Source organism: Ranitomeya variabilis, chromosome 6, assembly GCF_051348905.1.
Source record: "Ranitomeya variabilis isolate aRanVar5 chromosome 6, aRanVar5.hap1, whole genome shotgun sequence".
NCBI lineage: Eukaryota > Metazoa > Chordata > Amphibia > Anura > Dendrobatidae > Ranitomeya > Ranitomeya variabilis.
Genome location: NC_135237.1, coordinates 474,767,427 through 474,795,212, shown reverse-complemented (window position 1 = coordinate 474,795,212; position 27,786 = coordinate 474,767,427). Strand labels below are relative to the sequence as shown.

Below are 27,786 nucleotides of genomic sequence, written 5' to 3'. Positions count from 1 at the left end.
TTAAAAGCTACAGGAAGCGACTAGAGGCTGTTATTTTTGCAAAAGGAGGATCTACTAAATATTAATGTCACTTTTCTGGTGAGGTGCCCATACTTATGCACCTGTCAAATTTTGTTTGAATGCAGATTGCACATTTTCTGTTAGTACAATAAACCTCATTTCAAGGCAGAAACATTACTGTGTCCAACAGTTATTAGATATATGAAACTGAAATAGCTGTTGCAGAAAAAAACAATTTTTATAAAACATTAAGCTTAAGATTAATAGGGGTGCCCAAACTTTTTCATATAATTGTACGTGCGAGTCTCGCATGTTAAAACCAAGCTCTGGCGCCGGCACTTGGGAGCGGAGCGTGCAGCTCCATGTGTTGCTATGCGGCCGCACGCTCCGCTCCCAAGTGCCAGCGCCAGAGCTTGGTTTTCACATGCGAGACACAGACGTTTATCTCACAAGTGGAAAGGAGCCCTAAGACTTACGTGGAGAGATTGTGACCGTTACCGCTGATATCCGGTCAGTCAGAAGCTAGAGTCACCAGATGGCGGTATGGGATCATAGCGACGCGACGCCGGGAGGAGCAAAAGATGGCAGCTGGTAAGTATATTAATCGGGGTAGGGAACTTACATTAGTGCTGAAATAAAAATAATACTAGAGTGGAGCTTTTAAATGCTTCAGGCTTTCAAAACTTTTCACTTTTCTTTTTTGTCTTGCTCTATATCACATAGGCCAGGAAAGTTGCACGGGAATGCAGATGCCCTGTCCAGATTCCCCAGCCTAGCGAGTGAAGGTGCCAAAACCCCCAGCTTTGGGCAGAATCACTGGCAGGGTGGTAGAGGGGAGATATGCGCTTAACGGTGAAATTAAACCAGAGCATTTTTTCTCCAGCACTCTATGACCTAAATTTACCACTAACATGAAGTACAATATATCATGAATAAACAATCTCAGAATCACTAAGATCTGTTGATGCTTTCCTGAGTTATTACGTTATAAAGTGAAACTGATCAGAATTGTAAAAATTGGTCTGGTGAGGAAGGTGAAAACAGGCTTTGGGGTGAAGGGGTTAAGAAGATACTTACATGGGTCCAGCTATACTTATATCCATCTACATTGAACACTGGCATTACATAAACATAGAGAAGGTCCATAATTTTCCTCATAACAGGATCAGTTTTATAAGTATTAACAGCCTAAAGAAAAGAAGAACATTTTTATTACCTGCAAGCTGTCAGGTTATAATTTATAAACTATATAACAGAGACAGATACTTCAGGCGGTAACTACAGCAAGATCTAGTTAGTACCTCCTTTACAAACCACTGACAAAACGCCGGTCCGATCCATTCTCTTGCATGAATTCCACAATCAATCCACACATCTCTCTTGTAGGGTTTCTTAGTCATGGATGGCTTGGCTCCCAACTGAATGAAGAGAATCTGGATTTAGTGCATTGTGTATTGAAATCAGAGCAGATATCAGTACAATGACTGCAAATTAAATTTTAGACATGTGTGCCCCACATGGTGGAACATTGGGATGTGATAAGTCCCTGAAATGCACCGTGATTACAAATATGAGCTAATCTAAATGACTACTATATGACTTTTTTTATGTTCGGGTATTATGCATGATCCATTTCTATGCTGAGTTTTTGATGACTGGAGTGTAGCGCAATCAACCCTGAGTAGATGCCTGTAATATGCTATCCCTACTACACCAGCTAGCCCTAAACTAATTGTAGATAAGAGTGGAATTAGAGAATAAAATCTATTTAATTTATCACTGAAAAGAGTTTTGCTCGTATGTGGCAGCTCCAAGGATGGTAATGCAATCAAGCCTACTCTAAGTGCCTCTAATACACTATTCCTACTCCAGCAGCTAATCCTACCCAAATTATAGCTAAGAGCAGTATTATTGCACCAGCAGGTAATGGAATGCTAAGCAACACACTGCCCTTTCTGCAGCAGCAACTCTCCCTACACTATTTCCAGGTACAATGCGCCCCTAATGGCGTCACAGTGTCTCATATAGACCCGATAACGAGTTGTGGCCGTCAATCACAGTAATGCCAGTAGCCAACATGGTTACGCCATTACCGTGATTGGCAGGCAATCCCCGCATGTTTAGTGTCTGAAAATCAGGTGCCAAACATGTTGTACAGAGCGTCATGAGCACCAAGATGCTCGATTGAGTACCGAAAAGTGTCGAGCATGCTTGCCCATCACTAAATACTACTTGTACTATACATTGCAGTATGTAATATCTCCAGATCGCACAAAAGAAAAATCTGCATGTATTTTCTGTAGGAGAATTTCACATGTATTTGTAGTGAGGCATAAAAACAAGCAATGCATTGAAGGATCATTATCAGAAGGAAGGCAATGTTTTGGTTTTCAGATGACTCTCCTGTCAGTCCGCTTACCTTAAGCACATACAACGGTCTCCCCTCATAGGATTTTCCCAAGGAAAACATGTGAACAAGGTTAGAATGAGTTCGATTCATGTGATGCATCCACTTTACAATCTGCAAGAAAAAAGATTTCATAATATTTCAGAGTAATCATGAATATATTACTGCACATTTTACATGTACAATGGACCTTTTTGTAAAATACATGAACACACCGAATATTCATAACTGAAAGCTCTAAAAAAGTACAGTCCAGTAGTCACATTAAAGAGTTCCTGTCATTTCAAATAACTTTTTAAAATGAGCTATCACATGTGCCCATGAGGAATAAAACTACTTCTTGTCTCTGAGTTAGTGTGGCATATTAGCTGCTGTGATGTGTCCCATCCACACAGAGACGTGAAAGATTCCTACTCTTCTATCTCTATGTAACACATGTTCGGAAGCAGCAGCAGCATGGAAAAGTCATACACTATTATGGGGTGAGATTAAACACTTACTAGAAAGCAGTAGGGGAATTATTACATATACAAGTTATACAAGTACAGTGTGAATGCAAAAGTACAACAAGGAATTTGTGTTTACAGTTTCCTCCCACACTCCAAAGATATACTGATAGGGAATTTAGATTGTAAGCCCCATTGGGGATGATGATGATGTCTGTACAGTGCTGTGGAATTAATTGCACTATATACAGTGGAGGGAAACAAAGTATTTAGGCTAAGTTCACACTTGCATTTGGCTGGTGTGCGTATGGCTGCGTCCTTCCTCCATTAAGCTCTGCCTATGCTCCGCCTACTTCCGCATGCATCCTGCGTATCTATCTTTAACATTCAGGACACAGGGACATGCGTTATATGCAGATGCGTCCGCATGTGGCATTTTGACATGCCAGCCGACCGCACGGGAACAACACAGGACGCATGCGGAAGTAGGCGGAGAGTACGTGGAGCTTAAGGGAGGAAGTTCGGCAGCCATACGCAAACCAGCCAAACGCAAGTGTGAACCTGGCTTTAGACAGACACCAATTGTGCAAGTTCTCCCACTTGTAATTTACATCATAGGTAGACCACAACTATGAGAGTCAAAATGAGAAAACAAATCCAGAAACTCACCTTGTCTGATTTGGCAAGATTTATTTTGCAAAATATGGTGGAAAATAAGTATTTGGTCACCTAAAACATGGAAGATTTCTGGCTCTCACAGACCTGTAACAACTTCTTTAAGAGGCTCCTCTGTCCTCCACTCATTACCTGTAGTAATGGCACCTGTTTGAACTTGTTATCAGTATAAAAGCACCTGTCCACAACCTCAAACAGTCACACTCCATACTCCACTATGGTGAAGACCAAAGAGCCGTCGAAGGACACCAGAAACAAAATTGCAGCCCTGCACCAGGCTGGGAAGACTGAATATGCAATAGGCAAGCAGCTTGATGTAATTAAATCAACTGTTGGAGCAATAATAAGAAAATGGAAGACATACAAGACCACTGATAATCTCCCTCGATCTGGGGCTCCACACAAGATTTCACCCCATGGGGTCAAAATGATCACAAAAACGGTGAGAAAAAATCCCAGGACCACACAGGAGGGACCTAGTGAATGACCTGCATAAAGCTGTGAGTACCGTAACAAAGGTTACCATCAGTAACATACTACACCACCAGGGACTCAGATCCTGCAGTGCCAGACGTGTCCCCCTGCTTAAGCCAGTACATGTCCAGGCCCGTCTGAAGTTTGCTAGAGAGCATTTGGATTATCCAGAAGAGCATTGGGAGAATGTCATATGGTCTGATGAAACCAAAGTAAAACTGTTTGGTAGCAACAAAACTCGTCGTGTTTGGAGGAGACAAAATGCTGTTAAATCCAAAGAACACCATACCTTCTGTGAAGCATGGAGGGGGCAACATCATGCTTTGGGGATGCTTCTCTGCAAAGGGACCAGGATGACTGATCAGTGTACATGAAAGAATGAATGGGGCCATGTATCATGAGATTTTGAGTGCAAATCTCCTTCCACCAGCAAGGGTATAATGCCCTAGGGTCCTGATTGTTACAGTGGCATTACTTTCCTCACGGGGAGAGTGATGTCACGCTTGGATGCAAGGGAAGATCTCTTCTGTCAGGTAAACACAAACATGCAACATGTTCGCACTCCAGGCCAGAAGGGGGAGCTCTGAACCCAGTTTTCTGGGGAACTGCCCTTGAGATATATTCTAGCTGGAGGGAAAGTCTATGAGCAGTCTGTCAGGAGGACAGAGAAGAGAGCAGTCAGACAGTGAGTGTTGGAAGGACTGAAGGGGCCATGCAGCCAGAGTTGCTGCAGCTCCTGGGAAAAGAGAATTAAGAAAGAAGAACAGTTTGTAGAGATCGTGCAGGAGAGCAAAGCACAGGAGAGTGACATCTGGGAAGGATAGCTGTGACTGGGCTACCTCACTAGCAGAGCGCAGATTCCGGTAGCCGGAGACCGAGATTGTGGCGGACTCCAAGAGGCACAGCAGAAACCAGCAGGACAGCTGGATTACAAATCACCTGTCTGCCTTGATACCCAAGAGGCACAGTGGCACATAGAGCCCGGGTCATGATAGAGACCCTGTAAAAAGGCTCGAGCCACCTGCCATACGGGTTTGTGTCCCACCTTTATGGAGGACAGAGAGGAACTGTGAGGACCTTGCTAGAAGCCATAGGCAGTAAGGGACTACAATACCACTGTGCTATGAGGAAGGCTTTCATCTCCACCTGGTAGAGGGGACTCTGAACTTGCTCCAAGCCGGCCGGACCCTACCTGTACCTGTCATCTGGTGCTCTGGAGTGTGGATACCTGAAGTCTCCAGTAAACCAGGTAAAGAGACTGCAAACCTGTGTCCTCATTCTTTACTGCATCATTCACCATATTTATCTATACACCGGGAGCCTGGGGATCTACTTCACCTGTGGGAAGTGATACCATCTAGCTGCCATAACATCACCCCAGAGGACCCCTTTAAGCAGCGTCGGTCCCCACTGACCGAATACCAGAGGTGGCGTCACAAACACAAACTATTCAAAACCCCTTTAAAGACCTTTCCCCTTTATTTGGGCGCCCAGGGCCATGGACCGGGTCACAGCCAATTGTGACATCCCCTTTAATTGCGACCAGACCTGGTACCGGGTGCCCCACCGTCCTGGCGGGTGACTTAAGGGCATTGAAGATGAAATGTGGATGGGTCTTTCAGCATGATAATGATCCCAAGCACATCGCCAAGGCAACGAAGGAGTGGCTTCGTAAGAAGCATATGAAGGTCCTGGAGTGGCTTAGTCAGTCTCCAGATCTTAACCCAATAGAAAACCTTTGGAGGGAGTTGAAAGTCTGTGTTGCCCAGCGACAGGCTCAAAATATCAACGCTCTAGAGGAGATCTGCATGGAGGAATGGGCCAACATACCACCAACAGTGTGTGCCAACCTTGTGAAGACTTACAGAAAACGTTTGACCTCTGTCATTGCCAACAAAGGATATATAACAAAATATTGAGATGAAGTTTTGTTAATGACCAAATACTTATTTTCCACCATATTTTGCAAAATAAATCTTGCCATATCAGACAAGGTGATTTTCTGGATTTGTTTTCTCATTTTGACTCTCATAGTTGTGGTCTACCTATGATGTCAATTACAGGCCTCTCTCATCTTTATAAGTGGGAGAACTTGCACAATTGGTGGCTGACTAAATACTTTTTTTCTCCACTGTAAGTGAATAAAATAAATCAAAATATGCTAGTGGACCTCACTGTTTCAGTGATAATCTGTCTCAAGTTCATTCACCAATGTTGACCTTCACGATCACAAGATCTAACACTATGAGACTTTTTTTCTGTTGGGATACATCAAGGACCCCGTGTACCTGTCCCCTCCTCAACCAAAGGATCTGAATGACCTGAGACAACACATCACTGAAACATTGGAGGTCACATCTGAGGATAAGCTGATACTCGTCTGGACAGAACTGGACTACAACCTAGACATCTGCAGTGTCACCAATGAAATCACACAGAAGATTTGTAGTGTATGGATAGAACTATAGATAATGTGTCTTTAGTAGTATATTTGTGTTACATTCTCTCGGTTATGAATACCGAGGCCATCATTTTGAACTATGCTTTTTGAATCACCTTGTATTTAAAGGTCATGTCAGAAGAGATGACTGGTCTTTAACCTTTTACCATTTATTATTACCAGGCCTTCGTTACTTTTAGGGACTACAATATTTAATTTCACTTGTGTCTTTTAGGTCCAGATCGATACATATAAAGCATTTACAGACCACCAGCAGGTGAATGCAGACCGAGAAAGTTATCGTCAATACTCCTCTATGATCAATGTGGTTAACAAAAGCTGAGTAGACGAGAACACAACAGGCAACATTTACAGTCCATTAGGTCGGTGAGAAAACTGCTGTGAATGTTATAACTGCGTTCACAATATTGATGTGTCATGATTATGACAGGAGATCCAGCTGCATTCACCTGCGGCCGACGATGGGAGATGATGAAAGAAAGTAGCTGGTTCCTGAAAATTCAAATGAAAGCCCAAGTGCAAATAGGATAAAGGGGAATTAAAAGAAAAGTTTTGTAACATCATCAGAAAACAAAAATAGAGATAAAAAAAACCTAATAAAATCTGTTTGAGACGACCACCCAAATTTATAGTAAACAAATGGTCTCTAAATAGGTTGTTTTACCAAAGCAGTACATATTATAAAAGCTAAAAAGGCTATTCCCACCTTACAGATATGTGGAAAACTCACAGCTTAGGGCCTCTTTCACACATCAGTTTTTTAGAATCAGTCACAATCCTGTGTCCAGTTTTGGCACCACTTTTTAAAAAAGACATCAACAAGCTGGAGCAAGTTCAGAGAAGAGCGACCAGAATGGTGACCGGTCAGCAAACCACGTCCTATGAGGAACGGTTACAGGATTTGAGAATGTTTAGCTTGCAAAAAAGAAGACTGAGAGGAGACTTAATATCTGTCTACAAATATATCAAGGGCTGTCACATTGTAGAAGGAAGTAGAGGAGCTGCGGAGACACCATCACGTGTTTCTCAACGCAGGCAGTGAATAGCCAGGCCTTTCCCCGGGAAGGAACAACCAAGGGAAGGGCAGCATCCAATAAAGGAAAACATCCAATAAAGGAAAACCACCTATGCCAAGCATGGTATCCATCCACAGACAGCTGTTTCGGGGTTTTTGCCCCTCATCAGTGTGGAGTAGGAAACTGGCTATCAGGAGCAGTGCCTAGTAGAAAGACTATAAAGGCACGGATGATTGACCTCGTGGAGACCAAAACACCCAACACTGCGGAGACACCATCACGTGTTTCTCAACGCAGTGATCCAGAACACTGCCCCCAAATATGCAAATGCAAGTAGAGGAGCTGCGGAAACACCATCACGTGTTTCTCAACGCAGGCAGTGAATAGCCAGGCCTTTCCCCGGGAAGGAACAACCAAGGGAAGGGCAGCATCCAATAAAGGAAAACATCCAATAAAGGAAAACCACCTATGCCAAGCATAGTATCCATCCACAGACAGCTGTTTTGGGGTTTTTGCCCCTCATCAGTGTGGAGTAGGAAACTGGCTATCAGGAGCAGTGCCTAGTAGACACTACTTGCATTTGCATATTTGGGGGCAGTGTTCTGGATCACTGCGTTGAGAAACACGTGATGGTGTCTCCGCAGTGTTGGGTGTTTTGGTCTCCACGAGGTCAATCATCCGTGCCTTTACATTGTAGAAGGATCATCTTTATTCTCATTTGCACAAGGAAAGACTAAAAGCAATGGGATGAAACTGAATGGGAGGAGACGCAGACTAGATATTAGAAAAAACTTTTTGACAGTGAGGGTGATCAATGAGTGGAACAGGCTGCCACAAGAGGTGGTGAGTTCTCCTTCCATGGAAGTCTTCAAACAGAGGCTGGACAGACACCTGTCTGGGATGATTTAGTGAATCCTGCTTTGAGCAGGGGGTTGGACCAGATGACCCAGGAGGTCCCTTCCAACTCTAATATTCTATGATTGAAAGTGTTGAAAAGACGGATCCTGTGTAGATTGTAAAAAACTGATGCACTGAATCTGTTTTTTTATGGAACCCGTCGAAGCAGCTGCTGCCGGAATTTAAAGGAACAAAATTCTGGAGAGAGAGAGGGAGAGAGAGGGAGAGAGAGAAAGAGAGAGAGTTTTTGCAGCTTTTTTTAATGCTTATTTCAGCTGCGTTTTACAATACCAGCAAAGCCGATGAGATCTCAGAAATCTCATGCACAAACCTTGTTTTTTGTCATCAGTATTTTGTGCTTTGCATGGTTTATTGCACAATGGAGTATGTCACTTCTTCCAGTGTTTTTTCAATGTTTTTCACCCACTGAAATGAATGGGTGGTGAGAAAAACCACCAAAAACGCAGGTATCAGGTTTTGCTGTGTTTTTTTGTGCTAAAACCTGATTCTATGGAATAGGACTTTTTAACACTAAACTTTATCAGCATGCACAAAAGACAAATCTAGCATGCCAAAACTGCAGCAAGAAATACCAAGGAAAACCAAGGAAAACATGCTTTTTTCTGCAGCTTCTTTCCTGCCAAGAGATCAGGTTTTGCTGCAGAAAAAAACAATGAAAAAGCTCCTAGTGTGAACTTGCTCTTAATTGCCTGTGGGAAAAAAATGCATAAAAAATGCAACTTGTGAACATAGCCTTATAACAAATGGTTAACTATTTCCATATCTCACTAATAGACTTTTACGCAACTAACTTGTGGAAAAAGAATACCTCTTCCAGTGGATGGAACTCCTCATAATTATGTTTTGGCAGCGATCTCCTTTTTCTTCTAGAATTGGAATGATTCTGGTTTTCAATCACTTTTTGCAAATTTTGTACAAGAATACTGAAAAAAACAAACAAACAAACAAATAAATGCAGAATAAATAATATAGATATTTATGTGGAAATAAATATAAATCTCATGAAGATAAATGAGGTCAGTGCTTGGCTAACTCTCCCTGTCTGTTAGAGATCTACACCATGTTCCAAATTATTATGCAAATTATATTTTTCTCGGATTTTCCTAAATGGTTGGTGCAAATCACAGTCAGTCTAATAAAAGTCATCACCCGTTAGAGTACACATCGAATTTTATCGAAGAAACCTCCCAATGATGACAGTATAATCTCCAAAATGAATAAAAACTCAATATGCACTGTTCCAAATTATTAGGCACAGTAGAATTTCTAAACATTTGATATGTTTTAAAGAACTGAAAATGCTCATTTGTTGAATTTGCAGCATTAGGAGGTCACATTCACTGAACACAAAAGCTATTTAACTCCAAAACATCCTAAGAGGCCAAGTTACATGTTAACATAGGACCCCTTCTTTGATATCACCTTCACAATTCTTGCATCCATTGAACTTGGGAGTTTTTGGAGAGTTTCTGCTTGTATTTCTTTGCATGAAGCCAGAATAGCCTCCCAGAGCTGCTGTTTTGATGTGAACTGCCTCCTAGCCTCATAGATCCTCAACCGTCAATCTACTAAAATGCTTGCGCATGTCCTCATCATCTCCCGCCTTGACTACTGCAACATCCTTTTCTGCGGCCTCCCTGCTAACACCCTTGCACCTCTCCAGTCCATCCTTAACTCTGCCCGACTAATTCATCTCTCTCCTCGCTACTCCTCCGCTTCCCCCCTTTGCAAATCTCTTCACTGGCTCCCATTCCCTCAGCATATCCAGTTCAAATTACTAATACTAACCTACAAAGCCATCCATAACCTGTCTCCTCCATATATCTCTGAACTAATCTCCCGATATCTTCCCTCACGTAATCTCCGGTCCTTTCAAGACCTCCTTCTCGCCTCCACACTTATTCGCTCCTCATCCAACCGCCTCCAAGACTTCTCCCGAATATAATTCCCGAAGAGAATGGAATTCTCTGCCCCAACACGTACGACTATCAACCACATTCGGATCCTTCAGACGGAACCTGAAAACCCACCTCTTCAGGAAAGCCTACAGCCTGCAATGACCCCACTGCATCCTCACCACTACCGGAGCTACTGCCTCACCAACACCGGAGCTCCTGCAACCCTCAACCTACTGTCTCCATCCCCACCATCCTGTAGAATGTAAGCCTGCAAGGGCAGGGTCCTCGCCCCTCTGTATCAGTCTGTTAGTTTGTTTACTGTAAGTGATATCTGTAACTTGTATGTAACCCATTCTCATGTACAGCACCATGGAATCAATGGTGCTATATAAATAAATAATAATAATAATAGATCTTTTGCTTGATGATACTCCAAAGGTTCTCTATGGGGTTGAGGTCAGGGTAAGATGGTGGCCACACCGTGAGTTTATCTCCTTTTATGACCTTAGCAGCCAATGACTCAGAGGTATTCTTTGCAGCATGAGATGGTGCATTGACATGCATGAAGATGATTTTGCTCCTGAAGGCACGTTTCTGCCTTTTATACCATGGAAGAAAGTTGTCAGTCAGAAACTCTATATACTTTGCAGAGGTCATTTTCACACCTTCAGGAACCTTAAAGGGCCCTACCAGCTGTTTCCCCATGATTCCGGCCCAAAACATGACTCCTCCACCTCCTTGCTGATGTCATAGCCTTGTTGGGACATGGTGGCCATCCACCAATCATCCACTACTCCATCCATCTGGACCATCCAGGGTTGCTCGACACTCATCAGTAAAAAAGACTGTTTGAAAATTAGTCTTCATGTATGTCTGGGCCAACTGCAACCGTTTCTGCTTGTGAACAAGCCTTTGAAGTATCCTACACCTTGAGACTCCAGAGGCACCAGCAGCTTCAAATATCTATTTGCTGTTTTATAATGGCTTTCTAGCAGCTGCTCTCTTAATCCGATGAACTTGCCTGGTAGAAACCTTCCTCACATTGCCTTTATCAGCACAAACACGTCTGTGCTCAGATTCAGCCACAAATCTCTTAACAGTACGATGATCACGCTTAAGTTTTCGAGAAATAGCTAATGTTTTCATCCCTTGACCAAGGCATTGCACTATTTGATGCTTTTCGGCAGCAGAAAGATCCTATTTCTTTCCCATGTTTCTTGAAAACTGTGGCCTGCTTAATAATGTGGAACATCATTTTTAAGTAGTTTTCCTTTAATTAGAATCACCTGGAAAACTAATTATCCCATGTGTTTAAGATTGATTTCAGTGATCCATTGAGCCCTGAGACACAATACCATCCATGAGTTTATTTGAAAAACAATTAAATCTTTATGACACTTAAATCCAATTTGCATAATAATTTGGAACACAGTGTAATGCGACCATATTGTGCATAGGCAACCCCTGTTCGATTCAGAAGAGGAATGGTTTGATTGTATAAATGCACAGAATAATGACATGCTGGCTGATAACATTGGCGATTTGTTTATATATATTATTGCCCACGATCTTCATCAGTTCATCAGACTTTGAATGGAGTTCTTCCCTTCTGTGGGGTCTGAGCAGTTAGACCCTCATCGATCTCTTATGACCTATTCAGTGAATGAGTGATGGCTTGTTTTTACTGAGTTACGCCTTTATGAAAAAGTGTTAGTTGTTATTACAGGAATTACCCTTAATAATAAAAAGTTGGTTCATTTGACAATATAGTACATTAAAAGGGAGCTATCAGCAGGTTTTTGCTATGTAATCTATGGACAGCAGGAGGTAGGAGTATAAACACTGAATTCAACGATATGTCACATAGGCTGAGTGCTGCTGTTTACTTATAGTGAAGATTTTAACACCAGGACATTATCATTGCTTAGACTAGCTGGCAGGAGCTTGCTAGTCCCACGCTGCCTCCTCCTGTGATAAGCAGCTCACTGTCAATAGACAATGTAAATAGAGAGCTGTGGTGTGGGCGGGGTTAGCTTTCTCAGCTCTGCTGCATGTTACATCTAAAAATTCTGGTTATGTCACAACTGCTGCACCCAGTAAATTATGTGATACATCATTGGGTTCAGGGTCTTTTTTCTTACTGCAGCTCAGAGATTCCCTTTAAGCAAATCTCTCATACATTTAAATGTCTATTCTGTAGAAGACAACTACATAGAGCTTTAAATTATTATGCAAACTAAATTCAAGTGTTATAAAGATGTATTTTTTGTTTTTCAATTAAACTTATGGATCGTATTCTGTCTCGGGGCTCTTTGGATCACTGAAATCAGTCTCAAACACATATGATAATTAGTTTGCCAGGTGAACTCAATTAAAGGAAAACTACTTAAGATGGTTATTCCACATTATTAAAGAGGTTGTCCACTAGTTTTGACTGATGAACTATCCTTAGGATAGGTCATCAATTTCTGATCGGCAGGGATTCGACACAAGCCACCCCTGCCGATCAGCTGTTATCGGTGTCAGTGGCGGAGGATGCCAGGCAGAAGTACTCACTTGCGGAGCTGGCTGCTAGTGGCCGAACCTTGGTACTACACATCCGCCTCCTATTCAAATCAATAGGAGAAAAATGTGCAGTACTCTGCAGCGGCCACTATCAGAAGATGGCCTGCTCTGCAAGAAAGTAAATCCAGCTGGTAGCCGTCACCACCAACACCGATAACAGCTGATCCGTTTGGGTACTTGGTGTCGCACCCTGGCTGATCAGACATTGATGACCTATCCCAAGGATAGGTCATCAATGAAAAAGTAGTGGACAACCTCTTTAAGCAGGCCACACATTTCAGCCAATATATAGGCAAGAAGAAGGATCTTTCTGATGCATCAAACAGTGCAATGCCTTGGACAAGGTATGAAAATATTACCTATTTCACAAAAACGTAAGCGTGATCATCGTATTGTGAATACATTTGTGGCTGATACATAGCGCAGATGGGTTCGTGAAGATAAAAGCATAATTTTTGTTCCAGACAAATTCATTGGATTAAGAGAGCAGCTGCTAAAATACCATTACAAAGCAGCAAATAGATATTTGAAGCTGTTGGCGCCTCTGGAGTCAAACCATCCTCCAGAGTCTTGCAGTTGTGCATAGACCTACTATTCAGCCACCCCTAAACAATGCTCACAAGCAGAAATGATTGCAGTGGGCCCAGATATACATGAAGGCTAATTTAAAACAGTCTTGTCTACTGATGACGAGAGCTGTGCAACCATGGATGGTCCAGAAAAAAATGAAGTATTGGATGGTTGGTGGATGGCCACCAGGTCACCACAAGGCTGCGATGTCAGCAAGGCGGTAGCGGAGTTGTGTTTAGGGCCGAAATCATGGGGAGAGAGCTGGTAGGCCCCTTTAGGGTCCCTGAAGGTGTGAAACTGACCTTAGCAAAATATATAGAGCTTCTTACTGGTCAATTCCATGGTGCAAAAAGAAGAACCATTTGTAGTAACATCCTCCTCATGCATGACAATGCACCATCTGATGCTGTAAGCAGGGGTGGGGAATCTTTTTTTCTGCCAAGGGCCATTTGGATATTTATACCATCCTTCGGAGGCCATACAAACTCCGCCCACAAACGGCATCCTAACTCTGGCACTGGTGTTAGGACGTAATCCTTCATTGCATGCCCTTCAGTGTTGAGAGCAAGAAGAAATTAATGAGCTGGTTATAATCAAAATAAACCTCTCTGCCCTCTCTGTGAATCTGCTCGGGCGCTTGATAAAAGGTAATTGAGGGCCGTAAATGGTCCTGGGGCCTGAGGTTCCCCAACTCTGCTGTAAAGAATACTTCTGAGTCATTGGCTGCTATATGCAAAAAAGTAGAGAAACTCATGAAGCGGCCACCATCCTCCCCTGACCTCAGTCTTATTGAAAATCTTTGGAGTATCCTCAAGCAAAAGATCTCTGAGGGTGGAAGGCTGTTCACATCAATACAGCAGCTCTGGAGCTCTGGGGCTCTGGGGGGGGGCTTTTACGATGTTTTGCAAACAAATTAAATCCAAAAAAACCTCCAAAAACTCACAAATTTGATGGGTGCAAGTGTAAGGAAGTGGCGGAGGACCTCAGTGCTCCCTCTCTTTTCTGTGTGGCCCACTCTCTCCTTTGTGCACTTCACTGTATTGTGTACCTGTATGTTACCTGGTACTGTAATGTACGTGCTGTGTTTGCAAAGTATAATGTCTGTTACTGTATTAAGATGTTATTAATGTCATGAGAACTGTTCTTGTATCCATGTTCCTATCTAATGTATGCTAGAGTTATGGACAGTGAAGAGTTAACAGCCTCAAGAGCAGGAATCTCCTGCTTCTAGTTGCCCAGACATGTTTGCCCAGGGCAAATGCTCAGTACAGTCGGGGCATTGCCAGACCCCCAGGAGGGGAAGAATCTGTTGCCCCAGATGCAATGATAAGACTACGGGCATTGCCAGATCCTAAGGAGGGAAAAATCTATTGCCCAGGACTGCAACATGGGCCCCAGTACTTGGAAGGGACTTCAAGCCTCCAGACTCCGGTATATTGACTACTGCTTCGACCGGCTGCCGAAGCTGTTGTGGGTATGGCCATGGACATTGCCAAGGAGAGGGCAGGAAGCCAGTGTTGTACTTCATCTCTTCAACTTTGTTCCCTGTTATTAAACTTCGTTCCCTGTTTGTCTGCAAGTTGTGTCTGAGAAATGTGTCCGTCCTGTCTATTTCATGTACAAGGTCCCGGGGTGTATACTGACTGTGGCTTAGTTGACTCGGCTGGGACTACCACCCCGAGCCACCTTGTTACACAACAATTGTGAAGATGATAACAAAGAAGAGGTCCTAAGTTAACATGTAACTTAGCCTGTGAAGATGTTTTTGATTTAAATGGATTTGATTTCAGTAAATGTGACCTCTTAACGTTGCAAATTGAACTCTGATGTGCATAATAATTTGGAACAGTGCATTTTGCATTTTTTTTAAACACTGTTATGATTGGGAGGTTTGTCCAATAAAATTTAATTTATACTCTATTGGTTGATGATTTGAACATTATACTGACTCATTTGCAACAAGCATTTAGGAAAATCAGAGAAAAATAGCATTTACATAATAATTTGGAATGCGGTATAGGATTGTACAATAGAAAGTAAATAAGGAGGAGGGAGATGCAGCTGCAGTTTTTGCTTCCATGTCTGTGAGACTGAATGAAGGAGTAGCTGACAGGGAAGGGGGGCAACGACAGCGCCTATTTCACGTGAATGTGCATCTGATGACGTACGTTCAGCTGATGTGTATGACGGCGTAAAGAGCCACTGGCTCCCTACTCTGCAAAACGTGTCACCAGCCAATCAGAGGCCAGCAACTGATGCCTATAGCCGGCACACCAACATCAGCTGCAGGCTATAGAAAAGGACACCACAAGTCATGGAAGCAGAGGAAGGTAAGAAGAATCTTTTTTTTTTTAATGTGTTGGAAAAGAGCGATAAAATTCACATTATACCAGGAAGGGGCCCACAATGTGGGACATTATAAAAGAAAGGGGACCAGAAGGGGGGGCATTATACAGGACAGGGGTCATTATACTATGAAGGAGTTCAGGATGAAGTACATTACACCAGGAATTGGCCCAAGATAGGGGTCATTATATCAGGATGGAGTTCATTATACCACGAAGATGCCCAGGGTGAGGGACATTGTTATAGGATGTGGGACATTATACCAGAAAGGCTCCACAATGGAGGACATTGATATTGGATGGAGGACATTATATTAGGATGAGGGACATAGTTACAGGAAATGCCAGGATGGGGGACATTATTACATTAAGGGGATCAGGACAGGGGACATTATACCAGGAAGGGGCCCAGGATGGGGGACAATATACCAAGATGGGCAACATTGTTACATGAAAGGGCCAAGATGGGGGACATTATTACAGTAAGAGGCCTGGGACAGGGAACATTATACCAGGAAAGGGGCCCAAAATTGAAGATATTATACCGGGAACTGGGACATTATAGCAGGAAGGTGCCCAGGATGAGGGACATGATTACGGGATTGGGACAAGATGGGGTACATTATTACAGAAAGAGAACAGGACTGGGGACAATAATACAGAAAGGGGTCAAGTATGGGGACATATTTAAGGAAAGGAGACCATGAAGGGGGGAATTATTACAGGAAGAAACTAGCACAGGGGACATTATTACAAGAAGGGGCCAGGATGGGGGACATTATTACAGAAAGGTGCCAGGTTGGGGACATTCTTACATGGAGGGTGAACAGATATGTCTTTATGGTATCTAGAATGATACATCTGACCAACATGGAATGTAGAATGCTACATCTGACCAACATGGAGGTGTGGGCCCAGGTCCAAATTTTGCACCAAGGACATCAGAGGCCCACTGTGGGCTGAAGTAAGTAGAAATTGTTTATACCACCCATGAGAATGCAGGAATCAATGTGATCCTTTCACCTTCTAGAGGCCTTATATCAGCTATATGCTATCTATGACCTCAGTGGTCTCTGTGTCCTGGGCTCCAATATTTCTAAATGATCTACAAAGATTTTCTGGTTAATCCGAAAGGTATCATAAAAGATCCAATAAGTAAACTCATTTTACAATTTTCTCACATAATATTGAAGACAATGTAAAGTTACATAAGTTTAACAATAAAAGATTAAATGAAATAATCTATTCTACTCAGTAGAACATATTGTACACAAACACTTAAAATATATTGATTTATTTCCTCAGTCTTCATTTCTAATTCAGGTATATTCTTTGTTTAATTACTCAGAGAAAAAAGCTGCACATACTGGAACATTGAATCAATTTTGTCGCTGTTAATTCAGTCTGTATTTCAGGCAGAGTGTTCTACAATATAAGCAGTAAACCTTCCTGGGAGGTAAAACTTGTGCATAAACAGCACAAACATTTATTTTTTGTTTACAATCTTTTAATTTATAGAATTGTTTTGTCATTTACTGTTCAAAATATAAGAATACTTAAATTGGTTGTTCAGTGAAAATAAAGTAGGATAGGTGATAACTTGCTGATCGGTGGGTGTCTGACCACTTAGACCTGCACCAGTTGGCAGAAGGGGGAATTTTTAGCTCTGATGGGAAACTTTTATGCCTGTTACAAAATGGAGCAGCAAGCTGCATGCCCAACCTCAACTTCATTTATGCTCTTGGGACTACTGGAAAAAGCAGAGCGTAGCGCTTAAAGGCAATCTGTCAGCAGGTTTTTGCTACCTCATCTGAGTGCAGCATGTTGTAGGTGATGAGACGCTGAATCCAAAGATGTATCACTTAGTTTACTGAGTGCAACCGTTCTCACACACTCAGAGCTTTTGTATTTAGAATGAAGCAGAGCTGAGGAAGCTAACCCCACCCACAACAGGCTCTTCATGTACAAATCCATAGACGGTGAAGTGGTTAGTTGCCAGACTAGTTCGGTAATGTTAATCTCTAAGGCTGCTTTCACACATCAGTTTTTTGCGGTCAGGCACAATCCGTCAAATGTTGAAAAAAACTGATCCATCGCAGATTGCGAAAAACTGATGCGACGGATCTGTTTTTTTCGACGGATCCGACTAGCTGATCGAGCTAATTGGATCTCAAAAAAATTGGAGCATGCTCAGTTTAAAAAGACTGAATTCCGTCATTTGACGGATCCGGCGTCATTGGATTCGATTGTAGCAAACGCCGGATGGGGCACGCTGTCCGGTTTTTCGCCGGAGACAAAAAACTTAACTTTGTACGTTTTTTTCCCGCTGATGGATGAACAATTTTCGCTGGATCAGGCGAACGACAAATGAAACGTGTGGCCATCCAGTGCAATCCGTCGCTAATACAAGTTTATGGGTAAAAACGGCAGCATCATTTGCCAGGATCCGTTTTTTTAAAAAATTCGCCGGATTGAGCCTGACGGCAAAAAACTGATGTGTGATAGCAGCCTTAGGCTACTTTCACACATCAGGTTTTTTGCATCAGGCACAATCCAGCAAATGTTGGAAAAATCGGATCCAGCGCAGATTGTGAAAAACTGATGCGATGGATCCGTTTTTTTCGAAGGATCCGGCTAGCATATCCAGATAATTGGATAAATTAAAATTTGGAGCATGCTCAGTTTAAAAAGACGGAATCTGGCGCCGGAATCCATCATTTTCCGTATCTGGAACCTTCCGGCCCCCATAGGCTTCCATTCTAGCAAACAGCCCCGGCGCTTCCGGCTTTTTTGCCGGAGACAAAAAACGTTGCTATTGACGTTTTTTCCAGAAACCGGAAACGGCCGAAAACCGGACGAAACGCAAGGCACTAATACAAGTCTATGGGGGAAAAAACGGATCTGGCAGCAACATTCTCATTTTTTTGAAAATTAGCCGGATTGAGCCTGACGGTGAAAACCTGATGTGTGAAAGTAGTTAGTGATAAATCCTTCACAGTTAGTAAACAACAGTACATACTTTGATAAGTGACACATCTCTGAATTATGTGCTTCAGCCTCTATCTCCGTCTGTCTTCAGATTACATAGCAAAATCCTGCTGACAGATTCCCTTTAGCAGCCTCAAAGGAATTGAATGGAACTCAGGTCGAGCATGTGCAATGCCGCTCTATCCTAATAGTGTCCCACCGTTAAATAAGTCCACACCCACTGTTCAGAAAATTATCACATGTTTTTTATTTTCAACAGACAACCCATTCAATTTCTGTGCTGGAATGTACTGTTTAGCAGATGTAGAGAAAAACAAATTTCAATATATTGCATGCACCATATTTATTATCTTTTAGACGTACTTTATGCCTCAGTCTTCGGTATTAATTAGTGTGTAGAAAATGTGGCATAGCTAGAAAGATTGGAGAAATGGCTTACAAATACTGATGTAAAATACTGACCAAATATTGCTAGTGTGACGGCAGCCTAAAGCGGCGGTGTAATGGAGAGGAAAGAGCTGCCTTTTTTCCTTGATAACTAACTTATATGAATTATTATTATTATTATTATTATTTATTGTTATAGCGCCATTTATTCCATGGCGCTTTACAAGTGAGGAGGGGTATACATAATAAAAACAAGTACAATAATCTTGAACAATACAAGTCATAACTGGTACAGGAGGAGTGAGGACCCTGCCCACGAGGGCTCACAATCTACAAGGGATGTGTGTACATGCCCTTACCTGTGCTGCACATTGGCTGTTCTCAGGTATGTCAGCAAAGCCTCAGAGCTGATATTGGATATGTGAACATCAGTGATGGTGTTATTTAGGATGTTGCTGAAACTGCTGGGCTGCCACAGATCCACCTGCAGTGCAAGAACTAACATGTCAACCGCATTCATGTATCGTAGACAATGAAACAGACAAATACAGGGGACAGGTACAAATCGTAAACTCAGAAAGTGAAATGTCTTACAGTGATATGAAGAAATGTATCCCTATTGACTATTAACCCATTTACACCCGAAGGTGGTTTGCACGTTAATGACCGGGCCAATTTTTACAATTCTAACCACTGTCACTTTATGAGATAATAATTCTGAAATGCTTCAACGGATCCCAGTGATTCTGATATTGTTTTTTCGTGACATATTGTACTTCATGATAGTCGTAAAATTTCTTTTATCTGACTTGCGTTTCTTTGTAAAAAATAAACGGAAATTTGGTAAAATTTTGAAAATTTCGCAATTTTCCAAGTTTTAATTTTCATGCCTATCGCTTCATCATCACTACTATTGTCTGAATAAACTTTTACACTTGGAGCAAATAACTTTCACCATACGAGTGCAGTGATTATTCTACTTTATGCCTGTGTGTGTACATGGTGCAGTGCTTTGTGTGTGTGTGTGCGCGTGTGTGTGGTACGGTGGTGGGGCTTTACATGTGGGCAGTGTTAGCTGCAGCCTGCGGCTAACGCTGCCCGCTATTAAAGAAAAAAGGTATTCACGCCTCTCCACGCCCATAGGGGCGTGGGGAAGCATGAATATTCATTTTGCTTTAGCAGCGGGGACAGGATCTTGTCTCCAGCTGCTGCAAGGCTGGCACAGGGCTGGCCCCCTTGACTCAGGGGCCCCATAGCCACTGGCTGGGGGCCCCAGGACCAGTGGGGGCCCTTGAAGCAGTGGGGGCCCTAGGCAGCTGCTGGCCAGTATGCCAGCAGGTGTCAGTGCCTGGGCCCACCGGGAATCCTGCGGTTCTCCGGTGGGCTAGTCCGGGCCTGGGTGCATGTAACTTTGGTGCAGAGCAGGCCTTGCATTCAATGCAACATTTTTTCAGGAGGCCCTCCTGTACATCTCGTGAAAGAGGTATTGGGGTGCTTCCTAATTTTTGGCAGCCAGGCCACTCACTGCATAGGCATTAACAGTATAGGAGACCCACTGTTTAATAATGGCCCTTTAAGAGTATTAATGCTTCTTGATGCCCCTCTAAAAATAGGCTCTGTGACTTTAACAGTCCCTCCTTCATAAATGAAACAAGATGGGTCTGCTTATGTGTCACACACAGGTCCGGACTGGCCATCTGGCAATTCTGGCAAATGCCAGAAGGGCCTGTCTGGTCATTGGCTGCCTTGTCTGCTACGTTGTTAACAGAATCGGTGTTCTCAAGATACCCATACTGTTAAGAGTTGTGACGGAGCCCAAAGTGGCTGACTCCATCACTTACCCCAGCAGGCCACGGGTATCATTAGAAACATTGGTCTTGTGGAAAATCTTCCTTTCCTCCATCCAGGGTAATATTAGCAATATGTCCAATCTGGTTCATGGGGACAGGGACAACATGGGCCTGTGTGATTTTAAATGCCAGGGCTGAATTTCAGCCCCAGTCCGTACCTGGTCACACACCACATGGCCAGCTAGTGTTGTTAAATGCTACAATGACATTTCTTAGTGAATGCATTTGTATTGGTTGAAAGCACTGCTAAATTTGAAAAACGCATCAAAAACGCGGTGGTGGAGGAACATTTTTGTTTGGGGTTAATTATTTATATACAGGTCATTACCCTGGAAATGATGTTCCTTAACATATTTCCCAGCAAAATCCATTTTGGTTTTGGTTTTGTATGTTTTTTGGTGCACCTGTAAAAATGGCGTGAAACTCTGACAACATTGCTTACAGCTGTGACCAAGGAGTCAGGAATGCTTCCAGGGGCGATCCCCATAATGTTCCTGTGTCATTTAAGCAGTGATTCCATCATTTACAGACGCTTTTAGATCTTAAAAGGACCCCAGGGGGATCGACGTAAAAATACTCGGGTCCCCCATAGACTTACATTGGGCTCGTTGCTCGGGTCGAGTACCTGAGTATTACAAATTGCTCAACTCGAGCAATGAGCACCTGAGCATTTTAGTGCTCGCTCATCACTAGAGTCAAGACATGCCACTGTGCTTGCTTTACAACCGACGAATTGCTCCTATTTTTACCAGTGCTGATTACTTGGTGGCCACCCTGCTGGATCCACACTAAAAGGACAACGTACCATCATTACTTCTGTCACGGGAGCAGGATTGCAAAATGTGTGACTACAAAAACACGCTTGTAGAGAAACTACTAAGGGGAGTGATGTTACGTCTGATTGCACTAAAGGAGTTCACCTGACCAGGTATCACAGTCACACATTACACTTCACACCCTGGCCACCAGGGGGAGCAAAGGGTTCTATGTATTAGGCCACTCCTCACACTCTGGTAAAACTGGGGGTTGGATAGGAAGTGAGAGAGAAGCTGACTGGGTTTTGCCCAGGCAACATCCTGTGAGAGAGGGAGTTCCTGGGAAGATTCAGGGGGGTCTCTGTCAGGGGTGGGATCCTGACAGCGGCCTAGCGAAAAGGACAGATCGTTACGGAGCCGCGCCTGCACCCGTTGCGGCGGCATCTTAAGAAAGGACACGAAGCGAGGTTTATTGTGGAGAAGTGAGAAACGAGATCACAGCACAAAGGAGGATAGAACCAGTAGGAGTCGTGCCCTAAGATCGTGGCAACATCCTACTGAGGCGCGTAACCGGTGGCCAGAACGCCGAGGAAGTATTGGGCTCCAAGCATTACTTCAAACCAACGGCAGGACAGTTAACTTTAGGTTGGCTGTCTCACCTAATTCACCTAAGCAGACAACGGAGGCAATTGTGGGAGAGGGGCGTCTCTAGGGTCCCTATAAAATAACTCCAGGCCTACCCCGTCATACGGGAGCGTCCTAGCCATATCATCTGGGGGACGGAGAGAGAAAGAACATCAGAAACACACACAACAGTTGTGAGGACTATCCCGTGGTGCTCAGCAGGGAAGTACTACAACACACAGGCGCTAGTAGGTAGGCACTGATTTCCACCTGCAAAGGGAACTCTGGATGTGCCTTCGGACCGGCCGGTCTCAGCCAGCCCTGTTAGCAGTGCTCTGGATTGCGGATCCCAAAGCCTTCAGTAAAGAGGTAAAGAGACTGCAACCCTGTGTCCTCGTTATTCATCGCGCCTTGCACCACGCACCATCATCACCCCTTTCATTGGACGCCCCTTAGCAGGGTCACGGACCGGGTCTAGCCACCGTGACAACCCCAGGACTGAGACAGAGAGGCCCGGTACCGAGTACTCCGCGGCCCTGCGTCTGGGGGCGCTCAAATACTACTGGTTTTCCCAACTTACAGTGGGGGCTCAATGGAAGTGTAGCGCCCCCACTGCCGCAGGGCCGAGGGGTACCCGGTGCCGGGCCTCTGAGTCTCTGCTCTGGGATTGTCACGGTGGCTAGACCCGGTCCGTGACCCTGCTGAGGGGCGCCCAATAATAGGTGTGGATGGTGGTGGTGGCGCGGTGCAGTGCCGGTCACAGTAAATAACGAGGACACCAGGTTGTAGTCTCTTTACCTTTCTTTACTTAAGGTTTGGAGGTACCCAATCCAGAGCACTGTTAACAGGGCTGGCTTAGACCGGCCGGTCCAACGGCACATCCGGAGCTCCCTTTTCAGGTGGGAATCAGTGTCTAACTTCTAGCGCCTGCGTGTTGTAGTCCTTCCCTGCTGAGCACCCCAGGATAGTCCTCACAACTTATTCTGTCTGTCTCTGATGTTCGTTCTCTCCGTCCCCCAGATGATATGGCTAGGACGCACCCGTATGACGGGGTAGGCCTGGAGTTCTTCCGGGACTCTAGAGTCGCCCCTCTCCCACAGCTGCCTCCGTTGTCTGATTAGGTGTTTAAGTGAGACAGCCAACCTATAATTGGCTGCCCTGCCGTGGTTTGAAGTAATGCTTAAAGCCTCTTACTTTCTCGGCGTTCCGGCCACCGACTGTTTGCGCCTCAGAAGGATGTTGCCTCGATCTTACAGCACGACTCCTTCTGGTCCTATCGCCTCTTTGCTGTATTCCTGTTTTCTCACTCAGCACAATATACCTCGCTTCTTGTCCTTTCTTGGGAATCTGTCAGGATCCCATCCCTGACAGGTCCTCTCTCTAGCTCTTCCCAGTTACTTCTCTCTATCTTCCTGTCTAACCCCCAGTTTTACCAGAGTGTGAGGAGTGGCCTACTAGATAGAACCACCCCCCTGGTGGCCGGAGTGTGAAGTGTAGTGTGAGTGTTACCTGATCAGGTGAACTCCTTTAGTGCAGTCAGACGTAACATCACTCCCCCTTAGTGGCAGAGCGACATTACTGCAACGACCAGGACTCTGGGGCGCTGCACTCCCCCCCGGTTAAATCCAGTACTCCCGGACTGGGAAAACAAGAACAACAATACATGTTAACAGGAAACACACAACAATTTGAAATATCATAAACAATTCATCATAACAGTGCTTCCCTTTATGGGAGGTGAGGACTTCTTGAACGTTGCGAAAGTTAGGTCATGCACAGTTTATGACTCTCAGTTCAGTGGTTGAAACAGCGGGGACCCCGGGTAAACAAAGGGGTCCCCTTTTAGAAGTTTTTGGAGCAATTCACTGTCCATTACTCCGTTGTCCATTTTGTTTTTTAAACCCTGTAACAGAAGATATGCACACAAATATTTTCAACTAAATAGCAGCTCTCATTAATACCTCCAAGTTTTGTAGCGGAGGGGAGTTTGATTCTGAGTGCTGCGTGTGGACCTTCGCAGCGCAGTGGTCGCTATTGACCTAACAGGGCCCACTATGCTTGCTACCGCTGGTGTAGTGCACTGTCTTATGGCTACACTTCTAGTGAGTCTGGGTAGCACTGGCAGGCTAGAGCTCTCAGGGCTGCTGCTACCAACAGTGGGTACGGCAGGCTCGCCGATAGCAGAGGGAGGATTCACCAGTTCAACGGTCAGCACGGCATCTTCAGGTAGGGCTTGTTGAGGCTGCGGGACCGGATGATCTGGTACCACCATTGTTTCTGGTGGGTTCGGCTGGTGGAACATTAGAACAGGTACCACGATGGCCTGATTTATCTGAGTCCAGGACTGGGGAAAGTCACCAAGAACAGTGTGTATCATCTTCTCCTCCTCCACAGGCGGGGAGACTCCTGGAGCCGTTTCTCTCCCTCTCAACTTTTCAGGGCAGACCTTAAGGTGGTCCCTGGATATCGCTGTCGAGGTCTCCCCTCCGTCCTTGCTGATGAGACAGACCTTCGTGTTGTCGAAATCGGATGGCAGGATGGTATACAGTTCCGCTTCCCATTGGTCATCGAGCTTGTGTAGTCTCCTCTTTCGTTTGAGTACTTGCTCACCAGGTGACAGGGGAATCGCAGGAGCGTGCTGGTTGTAGTCCCTTTCTTGTTTTTGCCTAGCCTGGGCGAGACTTCTTTCCACGCACTCCTGTACTTTGCGGTACCTTCGCTGCCTTTCTGTGTCCCAGTCTGCATCCGGCGAGGTATCTTCGGGGACTAGGACCCCCATGTCCAGATCAACGGGTAACTGGCTAGACCTTCCTCGCATCAGGTACGCTGGGGTGCAGTTGGTGGAGTTTACTGGGATGTGATTGTATATATCCACCAAGTCAGGCAACTTTGTCGGCCACAGGTTCCGTTCCTCTACGGTCAAGGTCTTCAATAAGTCGATCACTACTTGGTTCATCTTTTCGCACATCCCATTGGTTTGAGGATGGTACGGTGTAGTTCTTCTTACACCCGTACAGTTGGCAGAACTCCTGGAACACTTCCGCCTCGAATGCTGGTCCCTGATCGGTCAGTACCTTCTCCGGGTAGCCATGGGGCCTACAAAAGTACTGCTGGAAGGCCTTGGCGGCAGTCTTGGCCGTTAGATCCTTGACAGGTACAACCACCAAAAATCTGGAGTAGTGATCTACGATGGTAAGAGCGTAGGTATAGCCTGACCGGCTAGGTGTCAGCTTCACATGATCCAGCGCGACCAGTTCGAGCGGCCGTTTGGTGATGATAGGCCGCAGGGGAGCCCGTTGGCTGCCACGGTCCCTCCTGCGTAGGCTACATGGACCGCACTCTCAACACCACTTCTCAATGGCTCTCTTCATGCCAACCCAATAGAACCTCCCTCGGAGTAGCCTCTCCAGCTTCTTCCATCCGAAGTGTCCGGCTCCATCGTGGTAGGCTCCCAGAACCATGGGCGCATCTCGCCTTGGCACTACTATCTGCCATACTAATTCGTGAGTACGTGGGTCGATGCTTCTTCGGCACAGCTTGCCATCATGGATAAACAGTTTGCTTCTCCCCTTCCACAGTTGTTGGGTCTCCTGTGGATCATCTGGGCCAGAGTGCAACCCTGCCTGCGTCAAGAGCTCTTTCACTCGACGGACCGCGGGGTCACCATCCTGGGTTTCCGCCCATCCGTGATGGGGCAGGGGATTCAGCGTGGCATCCGGTTGGTTCTTGTGCCTGTTCTTCACATGATGGGAGTTCTGAGTGGCTTTGGGGCGATGGAATGCAGGCAGCTCCACCTCTTCAAGTGCCTCCGGGTCTTCCCCCGTTTCTGGCAAATTGGGCATTCGAGACAAGGCATCGGTATTTGCATTCTTGCGTCCGGCCCGGTACTTGATGGTGAAGTCGTAGTTGGACAGCCGGGCCATCCACCGCTGTTCCAAGGCCCCGAGTTTGGCAGTATCCAGATGCGTTAGCGGGTTGTTATCCGTGAAGACGGTGAATTTCGCTGAGGCCAGGTAGTGTTTGAACCTCTCTGTCACCACCCAGACGATGGCAAGGAATTCCAGCTTAAAGGAACTGTAGTTGTCAGGGTTCCTTTCCGTGGGACGAAGTTTCCTGCTGGCGTAAGCGATTACCCTCTCCTGGCCTTTCTGAACCTGGGACAGCACAGCTCCCAATCCTACATTGCTGGCGTCCGTGTACAGCACAAACGGTTGGTCGTATTCGGGGTAGGCCAGTACCTCTTCTCCCGTCAGTGCCGACTTTAAGCAAGTGAAGGATTCCTCCAGCCCCTCGTTCCAATCAAATGGGATGTTCCTCCCCTTGGTCTTCTTGGACTGGCCCACCAACAGGTTTTGCAAGGGCGCGGCCTTCTTGGTGAAGTCCTTTATGAATCTCCGGTAATAGCCTACCAGCCCGAGGAACTGCCGGACTTCGTGGAGGTTGCTGGGCTTTGGCCAGTCCTGGATCACTGTGACCTTGTCGGGGTCTGGGGTCACTCCTTCGGCGCTCACCACATGGCCCAGGTACTGCACTTTTGGTTTCAGCAGATGACATTTGGACGGTTTCACCTTTAAGCCAAAGTTGGACAGGGCTTCAAACACCTCAGCCAGGTGCTTCAGATGGTCTTCGTAGGTCTTGGAGAAGACAATTACATCATCCAAATACAGCAGTACGGTTTCAAAGTTCTTGTGCCCCAGACAGCACTCCATCATCCTCTGGAACGTCCCCGGGGCATTGCACAATCCGAAGGGCATGTAGTTGAATTCGCAGAGACCCATCGGTGTCGTGAAGGCCGTCTTCTCTTTGTCCGCCTCCGCCATGGGAACCTGCCAGTACCCACTGGTGAGATCTAAGGTAGAGAAGTAGTTAGCAGATTTTAAGGCAGCCAGAGACTCCTCTATCCTGGGCAGTGGGTATGCATCCTTATGTGTAATGCGATTCAACTGCCTGTAATCAACGCACATCCTCATTGTGCCATCTTTCTTTTTAACAAGGACTAACAGGGCTGACCAGGGGCTACAACTGTCTCTCACCACCCCAGCCTCCTTCATTTCTCGCAACATGTCCTTGGCACACTGGTAATGAGCTGGGGGTACAGGGCGCTATCTCTCTTTTAAGGGCCGGTGATCTGCCCGTGGGGATGTGATGTTGGATCCCTTTCACCTGTCCAAAATCTAAGGGGTGTTTGCTGAATACCTGCTCGTACTCATGAACCACCCTGTAGGCCCCCTGTTTCTGATGGGCTGGGGTGGAGTCAGTGCCCACATGCAATTCCTGACACCAATCTTTCGAGTGCCCTGCAGAACCGTTGTCCTCCGCCACGTTTGACGGGACCAAGGGTTCAGGTGTCTGTATCACACTATTATTGACAACGAACAGTTTGGCGAGCGTGGCATACTTGGTGAGG

The 27,786-nt window shown here is 45.1% G+C and overlaps 1 protein-coding gene across 1 annotated transcript in view; it reads right to left on the bottom strand.

The window, feature by feature from the left end:
• CPA6 (carboxypeptidase A6) overlaps positions 1-27,786 on the bottom strand; it is a 204,955-nt gene that overhangs the window by 28,772 nt on the left and 148,397 nt on the right. The window contains exons 3-7 of the mRNA XM_077270644.1: positions 19,510-19,634; positions 9,206-9,320; positions 2,420-2,521; positions 1,302-1,418; positions 1,078-1,188 (exon numbers count right to left, since the gene is read on the bottom strand). Of these exons, the coding sequence (XP_077126759.1) occupies positions 1,078-1,188; positions 1,302-1,418; positions 2,420-2,521; positions 9,206-9,320; positions 19,510-19,634 (570 nt within the window). The remainder of the gene's footprint in view (positions 1-1,077; positions 1,189-1,301; positions 1,419-2,419; positions 2,522-9,205; positions 9,321-19,509; positions 19,635-27,786) is intronic.